At 38.2% G+C, this 24,969-nt stretch overlaps 1 protein-coding gene and 1 long non-coding RNA gene across 2 annotated transcripts in view; both read left to right on the top strand.

Annotated features, from left to right (window-relative positions):
* The window catches only part of LOC129046421 (uncharacterized), a 48,185-nt gene extending 44,874 nt beyond the window's left edge, over positions 1 to 3,311 (top strand). The window contains exon 4 of the long non-coding RNA XR_008507675.1: positions 3,288 to 3,311. This is a non-coding gene — a long non-coding RNA (uncharacterized LOC129046421). The remainder of the gene's footprint in view (positions 1 to 3,287) is intronic.
* A 6,699-nt stretch (positions 3,312 to 10,010) lies between these two features.
* SLC7A13 (solute carrier family 7 member 13) lies at positions 10,011 to 14,932 on the top strand. The gene is given in 2 exon segments (XM_045896290.2): positions 10,011 to 10,680; positions 14,671 to 14,932. Coding segments are annotated over 2 exon segments (822 nt in total). The 3' UTR covers positions 14,823 to 14,932.
* The last annotated feature ends 10,037 nt before the right edge of the window (positions 14,933 to 24,969 follow it).

The following is a 24,969-nucleotide window of genomic DNA, read 5'->3' on the forward strand; positions in this document are numbered from 1 at the left end:
CCTGCTAGAACTCAATCACAAGAGAAAAGTCAGAAAGAATTAAAATACACAGAGGCTAAAGAGCATCCTACCCCACCTCCCCTCTGGCTGCTACTCTCTGCTCTTCCCTTGTCCTAATCACCCCAGGTACCTACACGCCCCCACTGAAATAATTCAAACTGGCCAATTCTAAACCTGCCTACCCTCCTTCGTCTGTTCTTTTCCATATAGAAACCACAATAAAGGCTTTTGCCCACATTTTCCTCCCACCTCTTTAGCCTCCTGACCAACCCTGGTGCTTCCCCCATGTGGCGCTGCCTGGCCGGGCATGGCATGCGTGCACCTCAGGAACAGTGCATAACAAGCTCTCTTTTCAGTGGCAATCATCTCTTGCTGTCACCATACCTAAACAGTAAATAAAACCTACATTTTAAAACAGAGGCAAAGAAAACAAGGTAGGGTATGGAGCAGGGAGCGGCTACCATTCTCTCGCTGGCGGAGACCCAGGTGAAGTTGAGCTTCTTTTTTTTTTTTAAAGATTTATTTATTTATTTGAGAGAGAGAGAGACAGCAAGAGAAGGAATACAGGCAGGGGGAGTGGGAGAGGAAGAAGCCTGATGCGGGACTCGATCCCAGGACTCTGGGATCATGACCTGAGCTGAAGGCAGATGCCTAACGACTGAGCCACCCAGGTGCCTGGAGGTTGAGCTTCTCCTCCTGGACTTGTGCGGTGGGAGCAAACTTCCTTCCCTTGTCCTAGACCATCTTTCCCTCACCTCATCCATGTAAGGACAGAACTGGCCAAGGCAGAGAGGGGGTGTCAAAGAGACAGAAGTCAAGGGCAATGGCTATACTTCAAGCCTGAGGGTTGTACCATTGATAGATAAGGGAAATCAGGAGATTTGGCTTTTTGATGGGAAGAATCTAGATACCACATCTACCAGCAGAGAAAACGCTTTTAAGAACCTTTAGCAAACCTTTAAGCAGATACTTGAGAAATCACATCAGATGACTAACCTTAGTAAAATAGAGGGAATAGATAACTAGTTTTAAATCAGAAAGTTTAGCTGTTTGGGTATAGTCAGGATAACTTCTGAAGAGAAGGAAGAAGGGACTTCATTTGTACTATTAATGCTGATTTCCTCAGCTAGGTGGTGGTTACATGTGTATTCTTTATGTTAACATTTGTAATATTTTGAATGTCTTGAATATTTCCTAATGATTTAAAAAAGTGTATTGGGAGATTGTTGGGCAAGGAGGTAGTGTGAATAATTATGTAGGCAATTAATAATAATAAATCTCTCCATAATTGTCCACGAAACATTTACAAAAATAGGGGTTTTTTTATTTAACAAAATACTATCTATGCATATTTTTAAAAGCCAAACAGTACTATTAGGTTTATAAGGAAAAACAGTTATCCCTACGTCCATGACCTGCTGTCCGAAGGGAACTATTATTAAGTCTTTTGGCTATTTTGGTGTTACCCTGAATGTTTCTAAGAAGAATATTTCTACAGTGCTGTTTATTCTTGATTTTTCATTTTTAGGTAATTATATATTGGCTTTTGCTATGGAGGATAAGCATTTTTACCTCTCTCAACCTTCCCATACGTATCTTCTCCCCAACCTTTCCAATAAACTGATATCACAAGGGAAAAAAAAAAAAAAGAAGAGCATCCTACTAAAGAATGAATGGGTCAACCAGGAAATTAAAGAAGAATTAAAGAATTCATGGAAAGAAATGAAAATGAAAACACAACCCTTCAAAATCTTTGGGATGCAGCAAATGCAGTCCCAAGAGGAAAGTATATAACAATACAAGACTTTCTCAAGAAACAAGAAAGGTCTCAAATGCACAACCTAACCCTACACCTAAAGGAGCTGGAGAAAGAACAGCAAATAAACCTAAATCCAGCAGGAGAAGAGAAATACAGTTTATTTTTTAGAGCAGTTTTAGGTTTACAGAAAATTGAGCTGAAAGTACAGTTCCCATATACCTCCTCTACCTATCACCTCCTCACCCTTCCTACACAGTTTCCCCTATTATTAACATCTTGTATTAGTGTGATACATTTGTTACACTTGATGAACCAATATTGATGCATTATTATTAACTAAGGGCCATAGTTTATACTAGGGTTCACTTTGTGTTGTATGTCCTATGTTTTTTGGCTTTTGTTTTTTTAACTGAAGTATAGTTGACATACAATGTTACATTAGTTTCAGGTATCCTATGGGTTTTTACAAATACATCTATCATTAGAGTGTCATACAAATAGTTTTACTCCTCTAAAATATCCCATGCCACAGCCTTCTCCTTCCAAATTCCTGGAAGACACTTTTCTTTTCACTGTCTCAGTAATTTTGTCTTTTCCAGGATCTTTGTTGTGACTTTGTAAAATTAGCATTTGTTAAGTATAGTCCCAGAGTGTCAAATGGTGGGCCCTGGTTCAACTAAAGACCACAAGGGAATTCAAATAGAGAAATGCATTACTCATAGGTCATGGAGGAAGTGCACAGCATACCTTGAGGGGCCACATGGAGTGGTCAAGGCAGACTACAGGCGGAGAGTGCCAGGATCTAGGGCACATGTTTATATTAAGGTCCAGAGGTGGAGTACTTTGGGGTTCCCAGATTATAGTCAGATTGGTCAATTCACACCAAAACAGCAGGGTTTTGATAAGATACACTGTGTCTCATCTCAGGGGTACACAAGGGGAGGGCCCTGACAGGCAGGGGAGACTTTATCACAACGGCTATTGGGGAAGCCGTTTCAGGAACTTATATTTACTTGTGACTCTGCAGGCTGTTATTTGGGGCATGTGCTTCCATGAGGGGCTAATGTCAGTTTAAGGCCCCTGAAGGCCACTTGGCCAAACAAAATGGATGCTAAGGCAGCCATACCGTGGAGCAGCTTAGTTCAATTCTCAGCAGTCATATAGTTGGAATCATGCAGTATGTAGTCTTTTTAGGCAGGCTTCTTTCACTTAGTAATATTCACTTAAGGCTTCTTCATGTCTTATTTCTTTTAATCACAAGATAATATTCCACTGTATTAATATACTACAGTTTGTTTATTCCTTCACCTATTGAAGGATATTTTGGTAGCTTCCAAGTTATAGTAAGTTATGACTAAACCTTCGTGTATAGGTTTTTGTGTGAGGTAAGATTTCAACTCATTTGGGTAAATACCAAGGAATTCAATTTTTGGATCATATGGTAGGCCAATGTTTAATTTTTTAAGAAACTGTCAAGCTGTCAAACTGTCTTCCGATGGGGCTGTACCATTTTTTGCATTCTCACCAGCAGTGAATGAGAGTTCCTCTTGCCCCATATCCTTACCAGTGTTTGGTATTGTCAGTGCTCTGGATTTTCACCATTCTAAGAGGTATGTAGTGTTGTTTTAATTTGCAATTCCCAAATCACATATGATGTGAAGCATCTTTTCATATGCTTATTTGCCATGTGTATATCTTATTTGATAAGATATCTAATCAGTTCTTTTCTTATTTTTTAATTGGGTTGATTGTTTTCTTATTGATGAGTTTAAAGAGTTCTTTGTATATATATATATTTTAAAGATTTTATTTATTTATTTGACAGAGAGAGACACAGCGAGAGAGGGAACACAAGCAGGGGCAGTGGGAGAGGGAGAAGCAGGCTTCCCGTGGAGCAGGGAGCCCGAGGCGGGGCTCGATCCCAGGACCCGGGGATCATGACCTGAGCCGAAGGCAGACGCTTAACGACTGAGCCACCCAGACACCCCAGTTCTTTGTATATTTTAGATACAAGTTCCTTATTGGATGTGTGTTTTGCAAATATTTTCTCCTTAAGTTAATTTTTGTGAAAGGTGTATAGTCTGTCTGGATTCTTTTTTTTTTTCATTTGGATATCTAGTTGTTCCAACCCTATTTTTGAAAAGATTCTATTTTCTCTATTGAATTGCTCTTGTTTCTTTGTCAAATCTCAGTTGATTGTATTTGTGTGGGTCTATTTCTGGACTCCATTCTGCTTCTTTGATCTATTTGTCTATTCTTTTGCCAGTACCACACAGTCTTGATTACTGTAGCTTCTTTCTGTTTTTGATTTCTAATTTAACCCCATTTGTATGACTTAAATCCTTTTTAATTAATTAGTTAATTAATTAATTAACTTATTTCATGGCTTAACATATGATCTATCCTGGAGAATGTTCCAAGTGTGGTTGAAAAGAATTTATATTCTGCTGTTAATGGGTGTTAGGTCAAATGGGTTGATAATTTTTTTTTTTTTTTAATTTGAGAGAGAGAGAATGAAAGACAGAGAGCATGAGAGGGAGGAGGGTCAGAGGGAGAAGCAGACTCCCCGCCGAGCAGGGAGCCCGATGCGGGACTCGATCCCGGGACTCCAGGATCATGACCTGAGCCGAAGGCAGTCGCTTAACCAGCTGAGCCACCCAGGCGCCCCGTATTTTTTAAGCTGTATATATTCTTGCTGATTTTCTTTCTAGTTTTTCTATCAATTTTTGAAAGCAGAGTATTGAACTCTACAACTGTTGTTGAATTTTCTGTTTCTACCTCCAATCTTGTCAATTTTAGTTTCATATATTTGGGACTCGATTGCTGGGTGTTTATAGCTTGTAATTATTTGTTTCTGCTAAGTCGATCCTTTCATCATTATAAAATGTCTCTCCTATCTAGTGGCAAGTTTCCCTTAAAGTCTGTTTTGTCTTTTACTAGTATAGCTTCTCCAGCTCTTTTTGGGTACTATTTGTATTACATGTTTTTTTCTATCTTTTTATTTTTAACCTATTTTTTTAAATTTAAGCAGTCTTTTATAAACTGCATATAATTGGATCATGGGTTTTTTTTTTTAATTAATCCATCCTACCTGTTTCTGCAATTTGGATCAGAGCATTTAATTATTTACATTCAATGTACTACTGATAAAGTAGGATTTATACCTGCCATTTGTTGTTTGTTTTCTCTATGCCTTTTTTATCCCTGTTCCTCCATTACTTCCTTCTATGGTGTTAAATAGATACTTTCCAGTGTACCATTTAAATTCCCTTTTGTATTTTTAAATATTTCACCAGGCACCCGTATGTGTGTGTAGCACATCTGGTGGGTCTCTACCATCCTCTGGGTCAATGCCCTGCAGAGGTCCCTGGTGCTGGGAAAGAGCCAGACCTGTGTGCTTGGAGGATCTGTGGTGGGCTGGGACACGCGGATGCCCAGGAGCTGAATACACACTACCCTACGACCTCTTCTGTGGTCTCTGTTCCATTGCTGCTTTCCTGGGCTCCCTGGCGTAGCCTCCATTCACTGGACCATTAGAGGAGTTGCAGCTCAAGCTGGCTTCAGGGGAAGAGGACAGAGAAAACTGCAAGGTCAGCTTCCCCTATTCCACCCTTGCTCAGATACCAGGGTCACACTGTGCCTCTTTTTTCTTAAAGTTACTTTCTTAGTGGTGGCCTTGGGTATGATAACTAGCATCCTAATTTAAAGTGATCCAGCTTAGGGGTGCTGGGTGGCTCAGTCGGTTAAGTGTCTGCCTTTGGCTCAGGTCCTGATCCCAGAGTCCCGAGATTGAGCCCTGCATCGGGCTCTCTTCTCAGTGTGGAGCCTGTTTCTCCCTCTGCCTGCCTGTGCTCTCTCTTGCTCTCTCTCAAATAAATAAATAAAATCTTTCTAAAAAATGTAATCTACCTTAGATTAATATTAGCTTAATTTCAATAGTATACAGAAACTTTGCTTTAATACAGCTCTATTCCCTCCCTTCTCTTATGTAGTATTATTGTTATACAAATTACATCTTTATACATTATAAGACAATACAGGTTTATATTAATTGCTTTATATAGTTGTCTTTTAAATCAGATAGAAGAAAAAAAACCTACAAAATTTCATTTGTACTATGTTTTATGTTTATCTGTATAGTTACCTGACGGATACTCTATTTCTTCATGCGAGTTTTAGTTACCCTCTAGTGTCTTCTCATTTTAGACTGAAAGCCTTCCATTAGGACAGAAGTGATGGTTGTGAATTCTTTTAGCTTTTGTTTACAGTCAATATCTTAATTTTTTTGTAATTCTGCAGAATAATTTTGCCGGATGTAGAATTCTTGGTTGGTGGTCTTCCCCTCAACCCCCACAGCACTTTAAATATGTCATCCCACTGCCTCTGGCCTCCATAGTTTCTGATGAAAAGTTAGCATTAATCTTATTGAGAATTTCTTATTCATGATAAGTTGTTTTTTTCTCTTGAGGCTTTCAAGATTCTCTCTTTGTCTATGTCCTCCTACAGGCTGACTATGATGTGCTTAGGTGCAGATGTCTCAGCATATTCTATTTGGGGTTCATTTGTTTTTCATCAATTTGGGGAAGTTTTCAGTCATTATTTCTTTAAATATTCTTTCTGCCCATTTCTCCTCATTCTTTCTAGTACTTCCATTACATGCATATGTTAGTATGCTTACTGGTATCATACAGGTCTCTGAGGCTCTGTTCATTTTTTAAATTATTTTTTTTCTCTTCAGGTTATATAATCCTAACTGATCTATTTTCTTTTTTCTTTTCTTTCCTTTTTTTAAAAAAATATTTTATTTATTTATTTGACAGAGAGAGACATAATGAGAGAGGGATCACAAGCAGGGGAGTGGGAGAGGGAGAAGCAGGCCTCCCGCTGAGCAGGGAGCCTGATGAGGGGCTCGATCCCAGGACCCTGGGATCATGACCTGAGCCAAAGGCAGACGCTTAATGACTGAGCCACCAGGTCACTTGATGGACTCTGAAAAACAAACTGAGTGTTCTAGAGGGGAGGTGAATGGGGGGATGGGTTAGCCTGGTGATGGGTATTAAGGAGGGCACGTTCTGCATGGAGCACTGGGTGTTATGCACAAACAATGAATCATGGAACACTACATCAAAAAACTAATGATATAATATATGGTGATTAACATAACAATAAAAAATTAAAAAAAAACAAAGATAAGAGATATGTCGGATGAGAAGAATGCATTGGAGATGGTGCCTTCGAGGTGCTCTTAGTTTGTCCCTTTTCAGGGGCTGTAGTACTGCTGGTTTTCACAGCTACCATGATATCAGGGCTGCTGGTTTTCAAGGCTACGCTGGAGCTGGGGAAGGGAGGATGGGAGTAGGCCAAGTTAAAAAACTCACAAAGTTCAGACATTATTCTTTTTTTTTTAATTTTAACTTTTATTAATTTTTATTTTTTAAAAAGATTTTAGTTATTTATTTGAGAGAGAGAGAGAATGAGCATGAGTGGGAAGAGGGTCAGAGGGAGAGGGAGAGAATCTCAACCCCGATCATGACCTGAGCTGAAACCAAGAGTTAGACGCTTAACCAACTGAGCCACCCAGGTGCCCCTAGACATTTTTCTTGAGTAAATTCTCCTCAGATTGTTACAAGTCTTATATTAGCTTCTAAAGTAAAGTAAAGGTTGATTTTGACAAACTTTCCAGCATTTTGCTGCTTTTATTGAGGAGCAGACAAGTGGGGATCCTCAATCTGCCATTGTGGCTATCAAAGTTATTTTTTAAGTCAGTGCTACAAAAAGTAGAGTTTAAACATTAAGATCATGGACTCTGGAGTAAGATATAACTAGAGGCACATGAATTGGACACATTCCTGAACTTCTACAAGGCTTTTTTGGCGTATCTGTATAATTGAGTTAATGATATACATACACTCAATAAGATTGGCACCTTTTGATCTGCCATCATGACAGATCTTCTCTTAGTAGATCACTTATAGAAAAAGAAAAATAAAGATAAAAAGGAATAATGCTGCAAACCCTTGAGGGTGGCATGTCACTGTAAAATTTGATGTCCTTCAAAATGTCTCCTCTGCGGATCCCCGTCTCCCGTTTCTTAAGTTATGTGTAAGAAGGCGCAGGCATGGCATTTTCTCATTTAGCCTTCTCATTTAGCCTTCTAGAGTTTCTGTCCAATGGCTGAGCTTGCCTATATATATGCTGTGTGGAAGATATTCCTTTGGGCTCTGTAGGAGCTATGTCAGTGAACCTAATACTGGATGATTTGCACATTTTCCCTTTTGATGTAATAGTACCACATAGTATTTTCAGGTAAATGCCCCTCAGACCAGGGATACTGTTTACAGTGCTTCCCCTGAGTTTGGAGAATCTCTGATAGTCTTGAGAAAACCAAAATGGGTATTGATACCCCAGATCAAGTCTCTTTTTTCACATTCTTCATTTTCAGAATCACAGACATACCTGAATACTGCAGGATTCCAGGGATGTATGAGATGGCATAGTCTTTTGCTTTTGTATCAATCAGAGCAGCAGAACCACTAGGAAATCTGTATCTATATCTTTGTCTATTTACCTATATCTATATCTGCATCTATATCTACATCTACTTATATATCTATTTATCTTTATATCTTTAGCTGTGTCTAGATCTAAATCTTTATCTAATTACATACCTCTATAATTACAAGGATTTTTTGTTATAGAGATCTGACATTATGCAGTCATGGAAACTGATTAATTAGTCTCTATTAAGGCTATTGTCTTCAAGTCTGCTGCTGGGAAGTTGAAGTTCAAGTAATCCAGAAGCAGTGACAGGTGTAAAAGAGGGAAGAACAAGAATAGGCTGGAACCTATAGGGATTCTCTTAGATCCCGCAAGAATGAACTGAAATCTGTGTCAGTTCTCATTATCACTATCCTTGATGGTGTGGCCAAATTGCAGAAGTTGGGGCCCTTCATCATAGAGCTAAACACACACTTGACCCTGAACTTGACTGTGGATTAATAACTCTTCATTTTCCTCTCAGCCCCTGGTAATCACCATTCCAGTCCTTGATTTTATAAATTTGACTATTTTAGATTCCTCGTATAAGTGAAATCATGTAGTACTTGTCTCTCTGTGTCTGGTTTACTTCTCATACTTTGTTTCTATCTTAAGGTGAGCTTTCTGGTCTCCTTCCCCCACTCCCAGGTCTTTGCTCTCTGGGATGGGATGAGAGGCATGGTTTCATTTGGGAGAGGACCTGGTCATGTTTACTGAGATCTATACAATATTTTCTGTGGATTTCCTTGGATGCAATCTGCCAGAAAATAGCCACAACCAGAACAAAAACATAAACAATTTTGTTTTCATTCACTCCTAAAGGATAATTTGGAAATAACTTACTTCTGAGGCTGGTGGTGTGCCCCAGGCTTATAAGGCTTTGTCGACACTCAGAGCAATGCTTTGCACTGTAAAGTCAAAATATATAAGAGCTACTAAGGCCCAGGCCTTGCTCAGATGTTCAGAAACTTCCTTACCTCTGTCTGTGGGGTCAAGCTTTCTCCTGTACTTCAGGTTCACATCTTTCTGCATGTGACCCAGGCTACCAGAATGATGGCTGGTTAAGGGACAGTCTTATGTTGCAGGGTATTTCACTCTCCCACCTTATTAATTGGCTTCCATGAGCCTGATGGAAAGTAAATACTTTGTTTCTTGAGAGCTTGATGATAAAAAATGGGAGGAAGAAGAAGTAGGTTAAGTAAGAGGAAAGTAAGCGAGTTGATTCCTCAGTGTTTATGGGAGGAAGTCAATAGATGCTTTCCAAAGTTGAGATATTTATGAATAAAAGTCTTTTCATATTATTTAGAGTTATGGAGGCAACTACCACAAGGAACTAAAACCATACATAAATGGTTTGTTTCCAGAGAAAAGAACCAGAATGTGTTTGGGAAGGAGTGAAATAGAGTAAGAAATTCCTGTGTTTTGTTGTAATACCCTGTTTTTTAAGATTCCTTTTTTCCAGCTGAATGTATTATTTTGATAATAATTAAGAAACAAGTTAAACTGCACCCTTCCAAGTAACTTTACACTTTTTTGCTTGGATGCATCACATATATTTTGTCAGTGATTGAAAATAGGCTATATTTAACAAGGTGGAGCAAAAAGGATAGCACTTTTTTATTTCAGAGAATCCATGAACATCCTTTTCAGCAATACGGGCAAAAAAGTTCAGAAATTATGATTTATACACATTTTTAAAAATATTTTAATTACAATGGATAAAGGGAAGAAGATGCAACTCAAGAGAATGTTTGGATATTGCTGGGGCACAAGTTTTTAAATCATTAATATAATTGGTATAGCACTTTTTGTGGCCCCCAAAGGGATATTGAAGTACTTTTGCATGAATGTGGGGCTCTCCCTGTGTATTTGGGCTGCTTGTGGCCTGTTGTCAATGATGACCACTCTCTGCTCAGCAGAGATAGGTATAACCTTCCCACACAGCAGAGCTCACTACTATTTTCTCAAAAGATGTTTCGGCAACTTGATCTCTTTCCTGAATCTCTGGACAGCTTTGTTTCTGGGGCCAGGGTTAGCTGCCAGCCAAGCCCTACTCCTCGCTGAGTATAGCACTGAACCTTTTTATCCCAGCTGCTCTGCTCCAAAGCTGCCGAAGAAATGTCTGGCGCTAGCCATGTTGCGGACTGTGGGACTTCTGAATTCTCGCGGTGTGGAAGAGGTGACTTGGCTTCAGACAGCCAGCCTAGTGCTGAAAACGGCCCCACTAGGCCTTATTTCCCTGAGTGGAGAGGTCCTGCTGTTGAGAGGAAGGAAGAGCTTTCAGAACTCTTGATACTGAGTTTCCAGAAGCCTCTGGTTTATAGACGCTGTTTTCCAAGGATATTTTGCGTTCTCAGGTGGGGGATGTTTTACATTTATAGCAGTAATTACCAATTCATTGAGAAAGAAAATCTCAAGTCATGACTTACTGCATGCAATGTGAAATGTACATCTTCTTTTTTATATTTTGAATTTTATTTTAAATACGTGATGATTCAGTGTTTGTTCTTCTTTCTTACTTTCTAAATTGAGTCAGAATATGGCAGTCTTGCACTTATCACCCAGTCTTAATGTTTTCCCCCATTCATTCCAAAGTGCTTATTTTATTGAACGACTTCTCTTTTTCAGCTTTCTTTCCTGGGCCCACAGATATGGGATCTCCATGTTAATCTAGTTTCCTTTCTGTTAATGGATGAATTCTGGGGTTGTGGACATGTTCCTCAGGAGTGATCCAATGCCAGACTGTGTTTGTGTTGTGAGTGGGTGTGACACACTTATGTTCTGAAGTACTTTTCAAGAGAAGAGAATCATAAGTATAATTGCTCAGAGGCTGGATTTAACACTCTTCCCTTCAATGTCAAGACAAAAGATTTCTCTCTTCATTTTTGGAATCAGTCTCTTCCTTTGAACCCTATTCTTTCTCTTTCACCTCCTCAGGGATCTTCCTTATTCGTTTATTTAATTTTTTTCAACTTCAACCTTTTTACCAGTTCTTTTCCTTGACATTTCAACATGAAGTAGGCTTTACTCTTAAAACACGTATTTCTTTTAATCATAGGGATCCCCTGAGTCACTGATGTGTCTGTCCCTTATGCATTAGATAATTTGGTCAGCAAATATCTTTTTAAACACTGACCATTTTTGAAACACTGTAGTAGTTCCTTAAGATGAATAAGATATTCTTTACCCCAAAGAGGCTAACAGTCTAATGGAAAAGGCAGTATCTAAATTTTGGTCTGACCTCTGCCACTTATGAGCTGTGGCAAATATCTTCACTTCTTTGGACTTACTTTTTTTTTTTTTTCTCCTTCATCTGAAAAATGATCATTATGGTCTAAGATCAGTATAATTCTGTGCTTCTAAACCATGGAATGATGGTATTTAATAAGTGGTAATAAGAGAACAATGTGATTACTGTGAGAATCCAGCAGATGGTAAGATCACCTTTTATTGTGTTATCAGAAAGGTGGCAACTTTCACTGAACTCAAAAAATTCCAGCAGCGGGATGCCTGGGTGGCTCAGTTGGTTAAGTGTCTGCCTTCGGCTCAGGTCAGGATTCCAGGGTCCTGGGACCCAGCCTTGGCATCGGGCTCCCTGCTCAGCAGGAAGCCTGCTTCTCCCTCTGCCTGCCGCTCCCCCGGCTTGTGCTCTCTCTCTCTCTGTTAATAAATAAATACAATCTTAAAAAAAATTCCAGCAGTAAAATAATATGAGTGAAGCCATGGAGAACAGAAATATGCAGGTGCATGTAAGACACAGCATATAACCTTGGGTGATTGCAAAATGGTTTCCATCTGATGAGCTGGTTAATAGATAGGATTACTAAGGAAAGTACATAGAGAGAAGTAGAATAAAACGGCATAGGGTTGGAGACTGGAGAAGGCCAACTTTTAGGGGGTAGGTGGAGAAAGAAGATGCAATGAAGAAGCCAGAGGAGGTTGAGAGAATTATAAAAGAAAATCACTCTATGTTCCAAAAAGAGGGTGTAATCAACATGGTGAAGGGCTTCAGAAGTTGAGAAGTGTGAGAATTGAGCAGAAGCCATTTCACTAAGTAAGAAGTCATTGGCAAACTTTGGACATGAGAGGAAAATCAGTCCGCATTGAGTTAAACAGGGAAGTATTGAGAAAAGAAAGTTTGTGATTAAATGTACCACTGCAACTTGAGAGGCTAGCATAATCCGCTTGACTTTCCCTCTCTCTCTCACTTTTATCACTCTCTCTTATTGGGATAGAAGAGATATCTCTGGCTTCTGTTTTATTCATCTTGTTCCAAAGCCAGAGATGTTTCACTGCTAGATAATTTTTCTCTGCTGAAGATAGATTTACAGAATTTACTAACCTATAAACTCTTCACAAGCACCTGGCAGTAAACAAAAATTTTCAGGAGGAATTTCAGAGTATGCTAGCATTGTTAATTTACTTAATAAGCTTTAAGTACAGCTAAGTTCTAAGTAATACTTTTACCTGTAAAATGGTGATATATAGGCAGCTGACTTAGCATATTGTAGGAACATCTATCTTCCAAGTTCAAGACCAAGGATATTCACTGTCTGGCTATTATAACCTTGAATTGTTATGTTATGTTATGTTATGTTATGTTATGTTATGTTATGTTATGTTATATTCCTTCCTCTCTATAAATCTAATACATAATAAGAAAGAGTAAAAGGCCCAGAGGAAAGTGTAGTTAATCCTAAAAGTTGCCTTTTTGCTTGTTCAAAACCTTTGATTAATAACCATAGTCATTAATAACTTATTAAGTGCTAGGCATTTGATTGGAATTTTATTGTCCCCATATTTTCCATTCTCCCCAATATACAGGTAAGGAAATTGAAACCTTAACAGTCAATAAATTGTCCAGAATCCCACAACTAGTAAATGGTTCAGGCATCATTTAGCTGAGAACATTGGAATTCTTTACTCTTTAAGTGCTTAATCAGCTTATATTAGTGTATACCATGGACATTACATTCTACCTGTGGGCAGATGCAGATAAAACAGATTTGACATATGTCAAAGGACAGATATTTATTAGTCAGAGGGATTAGGTTTTAAGTAACAGAAACCCACACACATTGGCTTAAGCAGTAAAAGAAGAACTTGCTGGAAGAATAATGCTGTTTTTCAAGGAAAACATGAGCAACCAATCTTCAGGAGCAATAGGACTTAGGGAAGCTCCAGGACTTAAAAACTAGACTTATCAGCCACCTTTCTTTTTTGCTACTGTTATGTTGTTTTTTTCTTCTTTCTCTCGGTTTTGTTGGCATTTGGTTCAAATTCTTAAGAGGAATCTTCTTGTATACTGGCAGGGATTGGCTTTCAGTGAGTCAGAGGTCTGTACTCGGTTCTATTACCAGTAGCCAGGGCACAGGGTCACATTATATACACGTAACTCTAATGTCAATTCTTTATGTCAGGGACAATTTTTAGAGAATGGCAAAACTGGGGAAAATGGTGTGACAAATGGAACAATATTTGAGAACAAGACTGTCCTAGAAAATCTATTACCTATGATGCTAAATCATGACCCCTTTTCTTTTTTGCACTTAATAGTGACATTAAGGGAAGGCAAAGAGCCTACAGGAAAAGAGAATTTATGACTTATTCTTTTACTCTTTTCATATATGCTATGAAAATGTATACTAGGACAGTTTTGCTAGTCAAGGAGACCTTCCTCTTCTATGTTCCCAGGAGAAGTTATGATTTTGCCGAGATCTGAAGGGAGAGTGTCAGCTCAGCAACTAGGAAAGGAAAGAACATTCCACATGAGAGAATGGGTATAGAGGCCATGACACTTTTGAGAAACTGAAGAAAAGCCCATGGGCCTATGACACAGATAGCAAACGGGATCATCAAATTATCATATATCCTCAAAGCACTTTATCTTTTTTCATGTGGATATTTACCACAGTCACTATTATCACTTTTATTTATGTGATTATTTAATTCATGCATAGCTCTTCTTGAGGTTAGGCTTCCTGTTAGTTTTCACCCACTATCATATTCCACTACCCAGACTAAATGCCTTGTACCGAATAGATGAGGCTGAAGACACAGGTAGGCTCCAAACCATACAGGGTCCTATGGGCTCAGCTTTGATTTTTACTCTTGTGACTCTCTGCAGAAATGTTACCATCTCTAAGGAAAATGAAGAAAATTCCCCCCTTTTTCTGCATTATCACCGAGCTCAGAAAGGCAATAGTCGTGTAGTAGTTCACCAATGTGTTTGTGTGTATGTGTGTTAGTAAGTGTGGTGGTGCCCTGGGCACATTGGAAGAATTCGGCTCAATAGTTAATGCATGAAGTAGTTTTAAAGATAAATTTAAGACATAATTTTTACCCATTGTGATTTTGCTTTTTTATGTGTTACAGGGAGCTGAAGAAACCCAGAAAGATAATTCCAAGATGCATTTTTACTGCTTTACCTCTGGTGACTGTCATTTATCTACTGGTTACTATTTCCTACCTGCCTGTTCTGACACCCAAGGAAATTCTCTCTTCAGGTTTATATGCAAATGACTAAGGCAATAAATAATAATGACCGTTCTGGATATCAGTATCACTTTACCAAATGTACTGCGGTTTGTTTTTCATTATTTTATATAGAGAATCAACTTGTAATTCTCAAAAATAACAAAGGGGCCAAAGAGTATGATTTGGCTTAGGAAGGAGTTTTATAGTTAAGCATGATAATATGGAAAACCATATTTCTGATGATACGGAAAAATATATATAATGCTGACATACGATGCGGACTAGGTTCACTAGGTTCAAAATATTTGTATTCCTTTCATGATCTTTCCTCACCAGAGTAACATTATGTAATCAGTGCTTAGGTCTACTAAAACTTTTACCATGTTGATTTTCTTTTTTTTTTTTTTAAAGATTTTATTTATTTGTTTGACAGAGAGAGACACAGCGAGAGAGGGAACACAAGCAGGGGGAGTGGGAGAGGGAGAAGCAGGCCTCCCACCGAGCAGGGAGCCAGATGTGGGACTCCATCCCAGGACCCTGGGATCATGACCTGAGCCGAAGGCAGATGCTTAATGACTGAGACACCCAGGCGCCCCTACCATGTTCATTTTCTAAATGTTCTTCTACGTGACATAAAGAATGATAAACTTGAAATGTGGGATATTGGCAGTTAAAAGAGTAGATGTTAATGGCCAATTGATGGATATAATTAACAGTATTAATATGTAATATAATGTTGTTTATTATAAATGACTCTAAAATTAACGGTGACAAAGGGGCCCTGAACATATTGGAAATAAGAAACTTCTGAGATAAACTAGCATCCAGTACCATAAGGACTAATCTCTTTTGAGTAGCTATTACCGTTTTGGTAGATCTTTGAGGCACTGGAGGTAAATCTAAGAGAGGTTTAATATAAAAGTCCTAACATACCTCGCCTCCATTCTTGCGTTACTGCCGTGCCAGAAGCTGCCATATGCATGGTATCTGTATTGATTCACAATGGTCTAGCTCACTTAGGGACCTGTAAACTAGATATGATCAAGATTCGGAGCATTTGTGGGAACAAACCAAACACTAAATTGCATGAGAACAAGCAGTGATTTATTAACTACTTTGATTATGTAAAGAATAAATTTACAAAATTAATTATGGGTGTGGTCAGGACTGCTGATCAGCTGACCCAGACATTATGGTTCATTGAATCTGGCATCTGTTATGACTTCCAGTGCTCTGGTCTTACTGGTTGTTAAAAACTATGATTATCTTGTCTGGTGTGTCCTAATAGTTGCAGCAATTTTATGGGTGGTGCAATTGTTCCACACGTGTGGAAGATCCATGAAGTGTTTTGACCATAATGCTTGTAATTTGGTTTTTAATGCTTAGTCTTCTTGGTATATAATCCTTAGACAGTGTTTAGATTCTGAAATAATTTTCTTGAATTCAAATATCCATCTTTTACTGTATTAGGAATTTAAATGAAGACAATAATCAGAGCGGGGGCCTGGGTGGCTCTGTCGGTTGAACGTCTGCCTCGGCTCAGGTCATGATCCTGCAGTCCCGGGAGTTCCTACAGGTGGGAAATAGAAGAGGCAAGTGCTTCTGTGGGGTCACAAGTGAGAGCATTTCCTGTCCTGAAACATCAGCTCAATTTAATAATCAACAAATTCCATCCTTTCTACTTTACTTACTTTAAACTTACTTTGTGTCTGGATGAGGAAGATTTGCTTTTTTGTTGTTTTGTTTTGTTTTTTGTTTTCTTTACAGGAGAGCCCTTTAATCATAGAAAAGGAAATAAGCAAAACCTTGGCGGTGTAAGGATACTATTGGAGAAAAGTGGCCTTGATGCTCTGATTATCAGAATATCTGGACAGCCAGGTGAACCAAAATCATACATGATGAATATTGCTGGCATTATCACATTTAATCCTCTCAGTAAGACAAAAGTTGGATACTACTCTTATCCCTATTTTATAGATGAGGAAACTGGTTTAGAAAAGTTGTTACTCGCCCAAGTTCGCACAGCATGGAGTAGAGCCAAGATTGAAATCTAGGCAATCTCTTTGGAGTGTTTGCCTTTTAGCCCAAACAAATATAAGAGATATAAAATATAAGAAATTTAAAAAAGAACACAGGGAAGGGGCACCTGGGTGGTTCAGTCGGTTAAGTGTCTGACTCTTAGTTACGGCTCAGGTCATGATCTCAGCGTTGTGAAATGGAGCCCTGTCAGCTCTGCATTCAGCGGGGAGTCTGCTTGGATTCTCTCCCTCTCCCTCCCCCTCTGCCTCTTCCCCTGCTTGCTCTCTCTCTCTCTCTAAAATAAGTAAATAAAATCTTAAAAAAAAAAAAGGAAGAACATAGGGAAAAAGAAAGCAATGTTCTAACCATCAGCCTTGGTTGACTTAAAACCATCCTTCCTTTTCAGTCCTCCCTTCTTCTTCTTCCATCCAGCCATCCCCTAAATGTTGCATATTTGAGTATCAGTTATTGAGAGCAACTACATTTTAAGTACCTTACTAGGTATTCTGGGTGCAGAAAGGAGTAAGACGTGGCTCCTGCCCTTAGGCAGGGTATAATCTATCTGGACAGTCAGGTGAACCAAAAATCATAGTGTGATTATTGCCACATGGTGACCTCCAGAAGGTGTTCAGAAAATACATGGGGAAGGAGGAATCATCTTGTTAAACTTCTGATTCTCAGTTTCTTCAGATCTAAAATGGGAATAAATAATGCCTACCTCCTAGGAATATGAAATGTATTAAATGAACTAAGGCATGCAAACAATCCAGAGTCTGACATTGACAGTTATTATGATTTATATTATTATTTGATGCACATTTGCATCAAACAGAACGGCAAGGGCAACCATAAGTATAAGTAGTTAATGTTTGTCTTGAATGCCACATGAATACTCTTTTCTCTTCTCTCAGTTATTTGATAATTGATATTGAGCTGTGAGATGACAAGTTATCTTTTTCAGGGGTGTTTTACAAATTAAGAGGAGATTCTCTCTCTCTCTCTCTTTTTTAATATAAGCTCTGCACCCAGCATGGGGCTTGAACTCACCATCCTGAAATCAAGGGTCTCATGCTCTACTGACTGAGCCAGCCAGGTGCCCCAAGAGGAAATTCTTAATAAATTCCCAAAGGGAATGACCTTCTAATTAAAGGGTTTCATAAGTATGAATATAGCTATACTTTGGGGGTATAGATTTATATCTATTTATTACAGATGTATCAAAAGTGACTGCCTATTGAACTTTCTCCCTCGGTTGGGTAATGTTTGGTGCAGGACACTTAACAATCCTAATGCGGAGCAGGTACCAAGAATAGGGCTTCGAGTTTTTTGGCTAAAACAAAAACAAAACCCCAAAACCCACCAAAAATAGGGAGAATTGTCTTGGCCAAAGTTTTTTGTTTTGATTTTTTTTAATAGACTGAGCCTATAAAGTTATAATATTTACCTGTCGATATCTGCCTGAATAACAGGGGGTCTGAGGATACTCTGTGTTTTTGACATGAATTTCCTACTGAGATATTTTGAGATATTTTCCCAGGAAAATTGTAACTTTCTTTGAGCCCTACGAACTCCCTCTTAAGGAATTCATTCCACCTAGATCGGAAGATGATTATCTTACTGCCAAATGATCATGATTATTTCCACTGGTGAACAGTCAAACACTAGATGCTCATTCCCTTCAACCAATAATACCCTGACAATGAAAGTCTTAAACATTCTAACTACTAAGCCAGATTTATCTAAACTCAGATAATTTAGCCTATTTTCTATCATTAGTTTATATCTCACTTTTTGTTTGTATAAGTATTCCGATACATTATATGGGTTTTCATATCTTACTGTTTGAATTTTGCCTCTTTTTTCAGGTGTCTTTTCCATTACCATTGGTGACAATGGCCATCAGCCTATGTTTGGCTTTGATCCCTTTCGTGAAGTCTCCACATATGCATTATATCTATGTGTGTCGCTTTGTTCTCAGTGGACTTCTGTTTTACATACCTTTAATATATTTTAGATTGAGCCTGGTTTGGTTTGAAAAGATGAGATGCTATTTACAATTGCAGTTTAATATTTGCATCCCTGATGTGTCTGAAGAACAGATGTCGGAAGTAGAAACTGTTAAAAAAATAGCCTTTTAAACAAAGATTTTAAAAAAAGATCATGGAACAGTAATGATGAAATGCCCATGGTAACTTTCTTTCTCCAATGAATAGTGTATAGAGAGGTGCCCATGATAGTACCTAGCTTTAAAAACCATGCAGAAATCATTTTATAACTAAAGCTCTGTTTTGGTTTGCATTGCTTGATACATTGGTGATATTTTTCCCTCTTCCATTTTTTTTCCCATCATTCTTGAGTCCTTCTATTGGTGCTGATTTGAAGATAAAAGAATAACACTATTTGTCTTATTAGCTTTTCCCTACCAGTAGTATTTTTTCAACATAAAAGCTATTTTGAAGCATGTGTTTTAGGTTATTTGCCTTTGTACTCTTTCCTCTAAATTCTGAGGAGCCTTAGAAGAACAAGTTTACTATGTCTTCATTTGATTAAAATGTGACTTATTTACAGCTATGTAGTTGTATGTATAAAGTGTGTGTAACAGATGGCAGAGTGGACAGTATCCCAGTCATGGCTGATTTATCTCAGCTGATTCATGTACCCTATTCTTTTTTTTTTTTTTTTGAGAGAGAGAGTGAGTGAGCATGAGTGAGAGGGGCAGAGGGCAAAGGAGAGATAAACTCAGATTCCACACTGAGCATGTGGAGCCCGACATGGGGCTCGATCTCACAACCCTGAAATCATGACGTGTGCCAAAACCAAGAGTCAGAAGCTTAACCAACTGCACCACCCTTCCAAAACATTTCTTTTTTTTTTCTTTTTTTTTTTAAAGATTTATTTATTTATTTTGAGAGAGTGAGAATGAGAGAGAGAGAGAGAGTATATGAGTGGGGGAGGGTCAGAGGGAGAAGCAGGTTCCTCGCTGAGCAGGGAGCCCGATGCGGGACTGGATCCCGGGACTCCGGGATCATGACCTGAGCCGAAGGCAGTCGCTTAACCAACTGAGCCACCCAGGTGCCCCAAAACATTTCTTAATAAAAAGCTGAAATGTGGTTTCTACCTATCAAGTGAAATCCTCTTTTGCATTACACCCTTTCAGGTATTTGGTGATAGCTATCTCATGGATCTGAATCTTCCCCTCTCTAAATTTAACACCCCTCCCACCCCGCCCCGTATTCAAGAGTTGCTGCTTTTGAAAGCCTTGATTCCTTCACCCCTCCTTGCTAGGATTTTTTTATGTTAAGAAATCCTTAATTTTTTATGTTGTAAACAATATAAACTTTCTAGATATGGTCTGATTGTGGCAGGGTAGAACACATCTATCATGTCCCTTGTTCTAGACATTATAGTTTTGTTCGCTGTTTTGGCACCAAAGTCTTTCCTATAAATTATGGCTTGAGACATGCCTATTCTAAGACTGTGTGGAATAGATACCCTCTGTGCAAGTCTGTCAGGTCAATAAAATTTCTCAGGGAAACTTTTGTTTCACAACAAGGTGACAAGAAATAGGCTGATGGTAGCAAAAGCCAGGGTTTTAACATTTGTCTTTCAAGGAAGATTGCAGCATGAATTTTATATGGTTTTTATATATGCATACTATATATATATTATATATATAGTATACATATATATGTTTTTATATATGTAATACATATATTATACATATATATGTTTATATATAGGAAATGAGTCCTTCTAGAATCATTGTATAACAAATCTGCTTTCCAATTCCTTTTGTACCACTCCTGACCATGAGTGCTTTACTTTCCTGTCATATTTACTTTAAGTGGAGTCTGTTTTAAAGCCAATCTGTCAAGAATTCCTTTGATGACATTAAGCAAGGGGCTTATTTGCTATACTCTGAAGTGCAGTTAATGACACTTACCCATTTGACCCAAGTGTACTGTGGAAATTAATAAGTTGTGTATGACTGTACTTTGAAGTTTAAAAGTGATCTCATCTCTATTGTGTAAATAGGGCCTTTGAGATATTAACTCTTGTTTGCATCATGAAATCGGCAAAGCAGATAACATCTGAGGAATTTTCACTTCCTCTCTAGCCAGAGTAGGTTTAGAATAGCTCTGAGAGGGTGAATTAATTTCCTAAGGTTGGTTACCATAACAAATTATCAAAAATTTGGTGGCTTAAAAAACCAGAAATTTATTCTCTCACAGTTTTGGAGGCTAGAAGTCCAAAATCCAGGTGTTGGCAAGATTGGCTCTTTTTGGAGGTCCTCAGGGAGGATCAGATGGTCCGTGCCTTTCTCCTAGCTTCTAGTGGTGTCTGGAATCCTTCACTTTCCTTGGCTTTTAGCCGCATCACTCCGGTATCTGCCTCTGTCTTCTCCCCTGTGTCTCTTTGTATGTCAAATCTCCTTCTTTTTTCTCTTGTAAGGGCACTCATCCTAAATCCAGGACGATTTCATCTTGAGATCTTTAATTACATCACAAAGACCCTTATTCCAAATAAGATCCTATTCTGATGTTCCAAGTGAGTATTTTTTAGGGGAGCTACTATTCAACCTACTAAGCTAGGTCTTCCTACTTATCAAATTTGATTCCCTATTTGTGTGGTAATCTCTTACCATACAGGCTGATTCATGTAGGCCACCCTCTTTTTACTTCTTTCTGTGGGTGCCAATTCATCTGCATGCTGGAGTTGGAGCTAAAATATATAATCTGGAAGGATCTTAAACTCCATCTCAGGATGTAGTACTGTGAGCCTCTCCATATTAGCAATGTGTCCTGAAAGGATAGAATCAGTATTTCAAAAGAGATCATAAACTAGACTTGAGGATCATATCCAGGTAATCGTTAGAGCTGGATTATTATGATCCTGATGTCAGAGACCCTAGAAGACAAAGAGAGTACCCTGGGAATTCTTGACAAGCAAGAATCTTGATGTTGCGGGCGCCTGGGTGGCTCAGATGGTTAAGCGTCTGCCTTCGGCTCAGGTCATGATCCCAGGGTCCTGGGATCGAGTCCCGCATCGGGCTCTCTGCTCCTTGGGAGCCTGCTTCTCCCTCTGCCTCTCTCTCTGTCTCTCATGAATAAATAAATAAAATCTTTTTAAAAAAAAGAATCTTGATGTTGCTATTTATGCCACTTTTTGTTGTCTAGGCTAATGATGAGGTTGTAAAGAAAATAATTGTGCTTCAGTAGCACTGTTCGTGTCTTTCCATTAGACCTAGAAGATGGAGTTCTTGGAGATGACATCTTTTGTTCAATTTGCTTAAGTGTCAACTCTATGCCAATGGGTTAGGCATGTTGGGATATTTCCCAGCATATAGATGTGTGCTCATTTATTTATTTATTTATTTTTTTAGATGTGTGCTCATTTAGAAGCATGGGAAACAAACTACCTGAATATAGAGAAGTCACACAGTAAATTTGTAGAAAAGAAAGCTTCAGTCTTATATTTCTAAACAAGGTACTTCTGTAACTTTGAGATGAGAGAAAATATTAAGCTTCCCTTTACTTTCACCTGTGGTGTTGGGCCTTCGATGAGCCTTTTCAATATAGAAAATATTCTCTTTTGGTTTTGGGGAAATTTTCTTGAATCATTTCATTGATAAGTTCCTTCTCTCTATTTCTGTTGTTTTGTTTTTCCAGAATTTTTATTATTTTGATGTTGGACCTCCTGGACTGGTCTCATGATTTTATCTTTTCTTTCCTATTTTTAATCTTTGTTTTTACTTCTATTTTTTTCTCATGCTTCCCTCTTTCTTCATTCTAATTATTATATTTTTAATTTTCAAGGTCTCATTTGTATTTCTTTTTAATAACATTGCTTTTGGCTCAAAGATTCAATATCTGCACTTGTATTTGTATTGTCCATGTTGAATTAGGGTTTTCTCAGATGTCTTGTAAGCCTTAATTGTCTCCTTATGATTAATGAGCCAAAAAGTTGATGGGAATTCTGAATGTATGCATAAGGTTTATGAAATTGAAAATTGACTGTAGTTGTTCCTCTTTATCCATAGTTTCATTTTCTGCGGTTTCAGTTACCTGCAGTCAATTGTGGTCTGGAAGCAGATGACTGTCCTACATCTTGTCAGAAAGTCAGTAGTAGCCTAACACTGTCACAATGTCTGTGTCACTGACCTTACTTCATCTCATCATGTAGGCACTTTATCTTCTCACATCACAAGAAGAAGGGTCAGTATAGCACAGTAAGATACTTTGAGAAAGAAAGAGGGACCACATTCACATAACTTTTATTACAGTATATTGTTAAAATCATTCCATTTTATTATTAGTTATTGTTGTTAACCTCTTACTGTGCCTAATTTACAGATTAAACTTTATCACAGGTAGGTGTACATAGGAAAAAACAGTATATGTAGAGTTGGGTACTATCTTTGGTTTCAGGCAGCCAGTGGGAGTTTTGGAATGAATAATCCATGGATTAGGAGTGACTACTGTATATGGTGATATGGGTGGACTAATTATTAGGAATCCCCCAAAGATAAAATTGGTATATCTGTCATCTTGGGTTGGTCAGGTTCCTCAGAGAAATCTTCTAATCTTCTCTCTGAAGGGCAAGGCTCTGACTGCTGTAATGTTACTGGGAGCTGAGCTGGAACAGGACTAGAGAGCACAGTCTCAGCACTTAGTAATCAGTATATTTATAATCACATTTAGATCCCTTATTTTCACATGGTACCTAGAACTCCGACTGTGCTGATGTCTCCCAGAAATAAATCTCTGGTTCTCCGGTTCTTTGCTGTGGGAGCACAGGATAGGAGCAGTTACTAGGGGTGAAGAGTAGAATGGAGACTCTAGAAGTTGTTTCCCCTTAATCCTCCTTATTTAGGTGCTGCCACTTCCCCCCCTTCTCCAGTCATGAATAATTGCATGACTTTATATGAGGCTCTGAGCATTCTGTAGTACACATCAAATTGTTTCTCAGCTTCTCCCACTTTTAGTTTAGGGACCCACTGTCTTGAGTCTGCTAGTCAGTCACCTTTCATGAATTCACTTTCCAGTTTCCAATATTTTATTGCTCTCCTCTTTCCCCCTTCCTCATGGGGTTATTTTAAAATTTCCTCTACTGTAGTTTTAGTTGGATTCCAGAAGAGGGGCTGAAATAGATGTTTTTTCAGTCTGCCATCCTAACTTGGAAGCTTAAGTTTCAGTACATTTAAGAATGTTAAAATATGTGTTGCAAAGATTTTTTAAATAAATACTATGTGTGTCAAGAAATCTGAATTGAAGGAGTGGGTAGCAGGAAGCAAAAAAAAAAATTCTGAATTGATAAGACTACTCAATAAATTTCAAAGGAAAGGTATTGAAAGAGATTTGACTTATAAATCTTTGTCTCAATGACATAAATTATTTTAAAACAAAAATGTAATTTCCTCATTGTGTTTCATTGGTATAATGCAATACCTTCTTTCTTTTCAATGGCTGACCCCATTCACAGCTTAAAATTCACAGCACAAAATCTTCCAAGATGTCCTGTATTGTTACTACTCTCCAGTCCTACGTTTTTAGGTTAATTGCTAATTCAAAATTTCTGTGTATGTTAGTCTTATGGAGGATGACGTGTCTTGTGGCAAGCCAGAAAAGTCTTCATTACATAGAATCTATGTGCACTTTAGTATATGAGGAAGATCCTATTGGTTGTCTCCTTCTCCCCTGCTAAGCAAAAACCAATTTTATTTAAGTAAAAAGCAAAATCATTCCCAGCTTCAGGGGGTAAATTATAATTGATCTTAGCTAATCACTATAATCCCATGCTCCCATAGTTTAGGGGTAGGCATGTGATCCAGTTTTTGTCAATGAAATGTAAGGGAGAGTCTGATGTAGAATTTATAAGAAATATTGTTCTCCCTGATTAAAAGACAGAAACCAGAAAAAGTTCCCTATCCTTTCCTTTCATGAATTTTGTCATGTAAAGATGTAATACTTGAAGCTGTGCTGGCTGTCTTGTGGACCTGAGGTGAAAGTTAGAAGAACCATGGAGAAACAGATAGAACCCTCATATCATTAACCTGAAAATTTAACCATCCCTGGAACTGCTTGCCTCTAAACTTCTTACTTTGAGACTTAATTGAATATGCTTATGATTTAAGGCACTTTTACCTGTTTTTCTACTTTAAGCTAAAAATAGTTTAA

Source organism: Mirounga angustirostris, unplaced genomic scaffold, assembly GCF_029215605.1.
Source record: "Mirounga angustirostris isolate CCGP_5_RB_7025 unplaced genomic scaffold, mMirAng1.0.hap1 SCAF_4, whole genome shotgun sequence".
Classification (NCBI taxonomy): Eukaryota; Metazoa; Chordata; class Mammalia; order Carnivora; family Phocidae; genus Mirounga; species Mirounga angustirostris.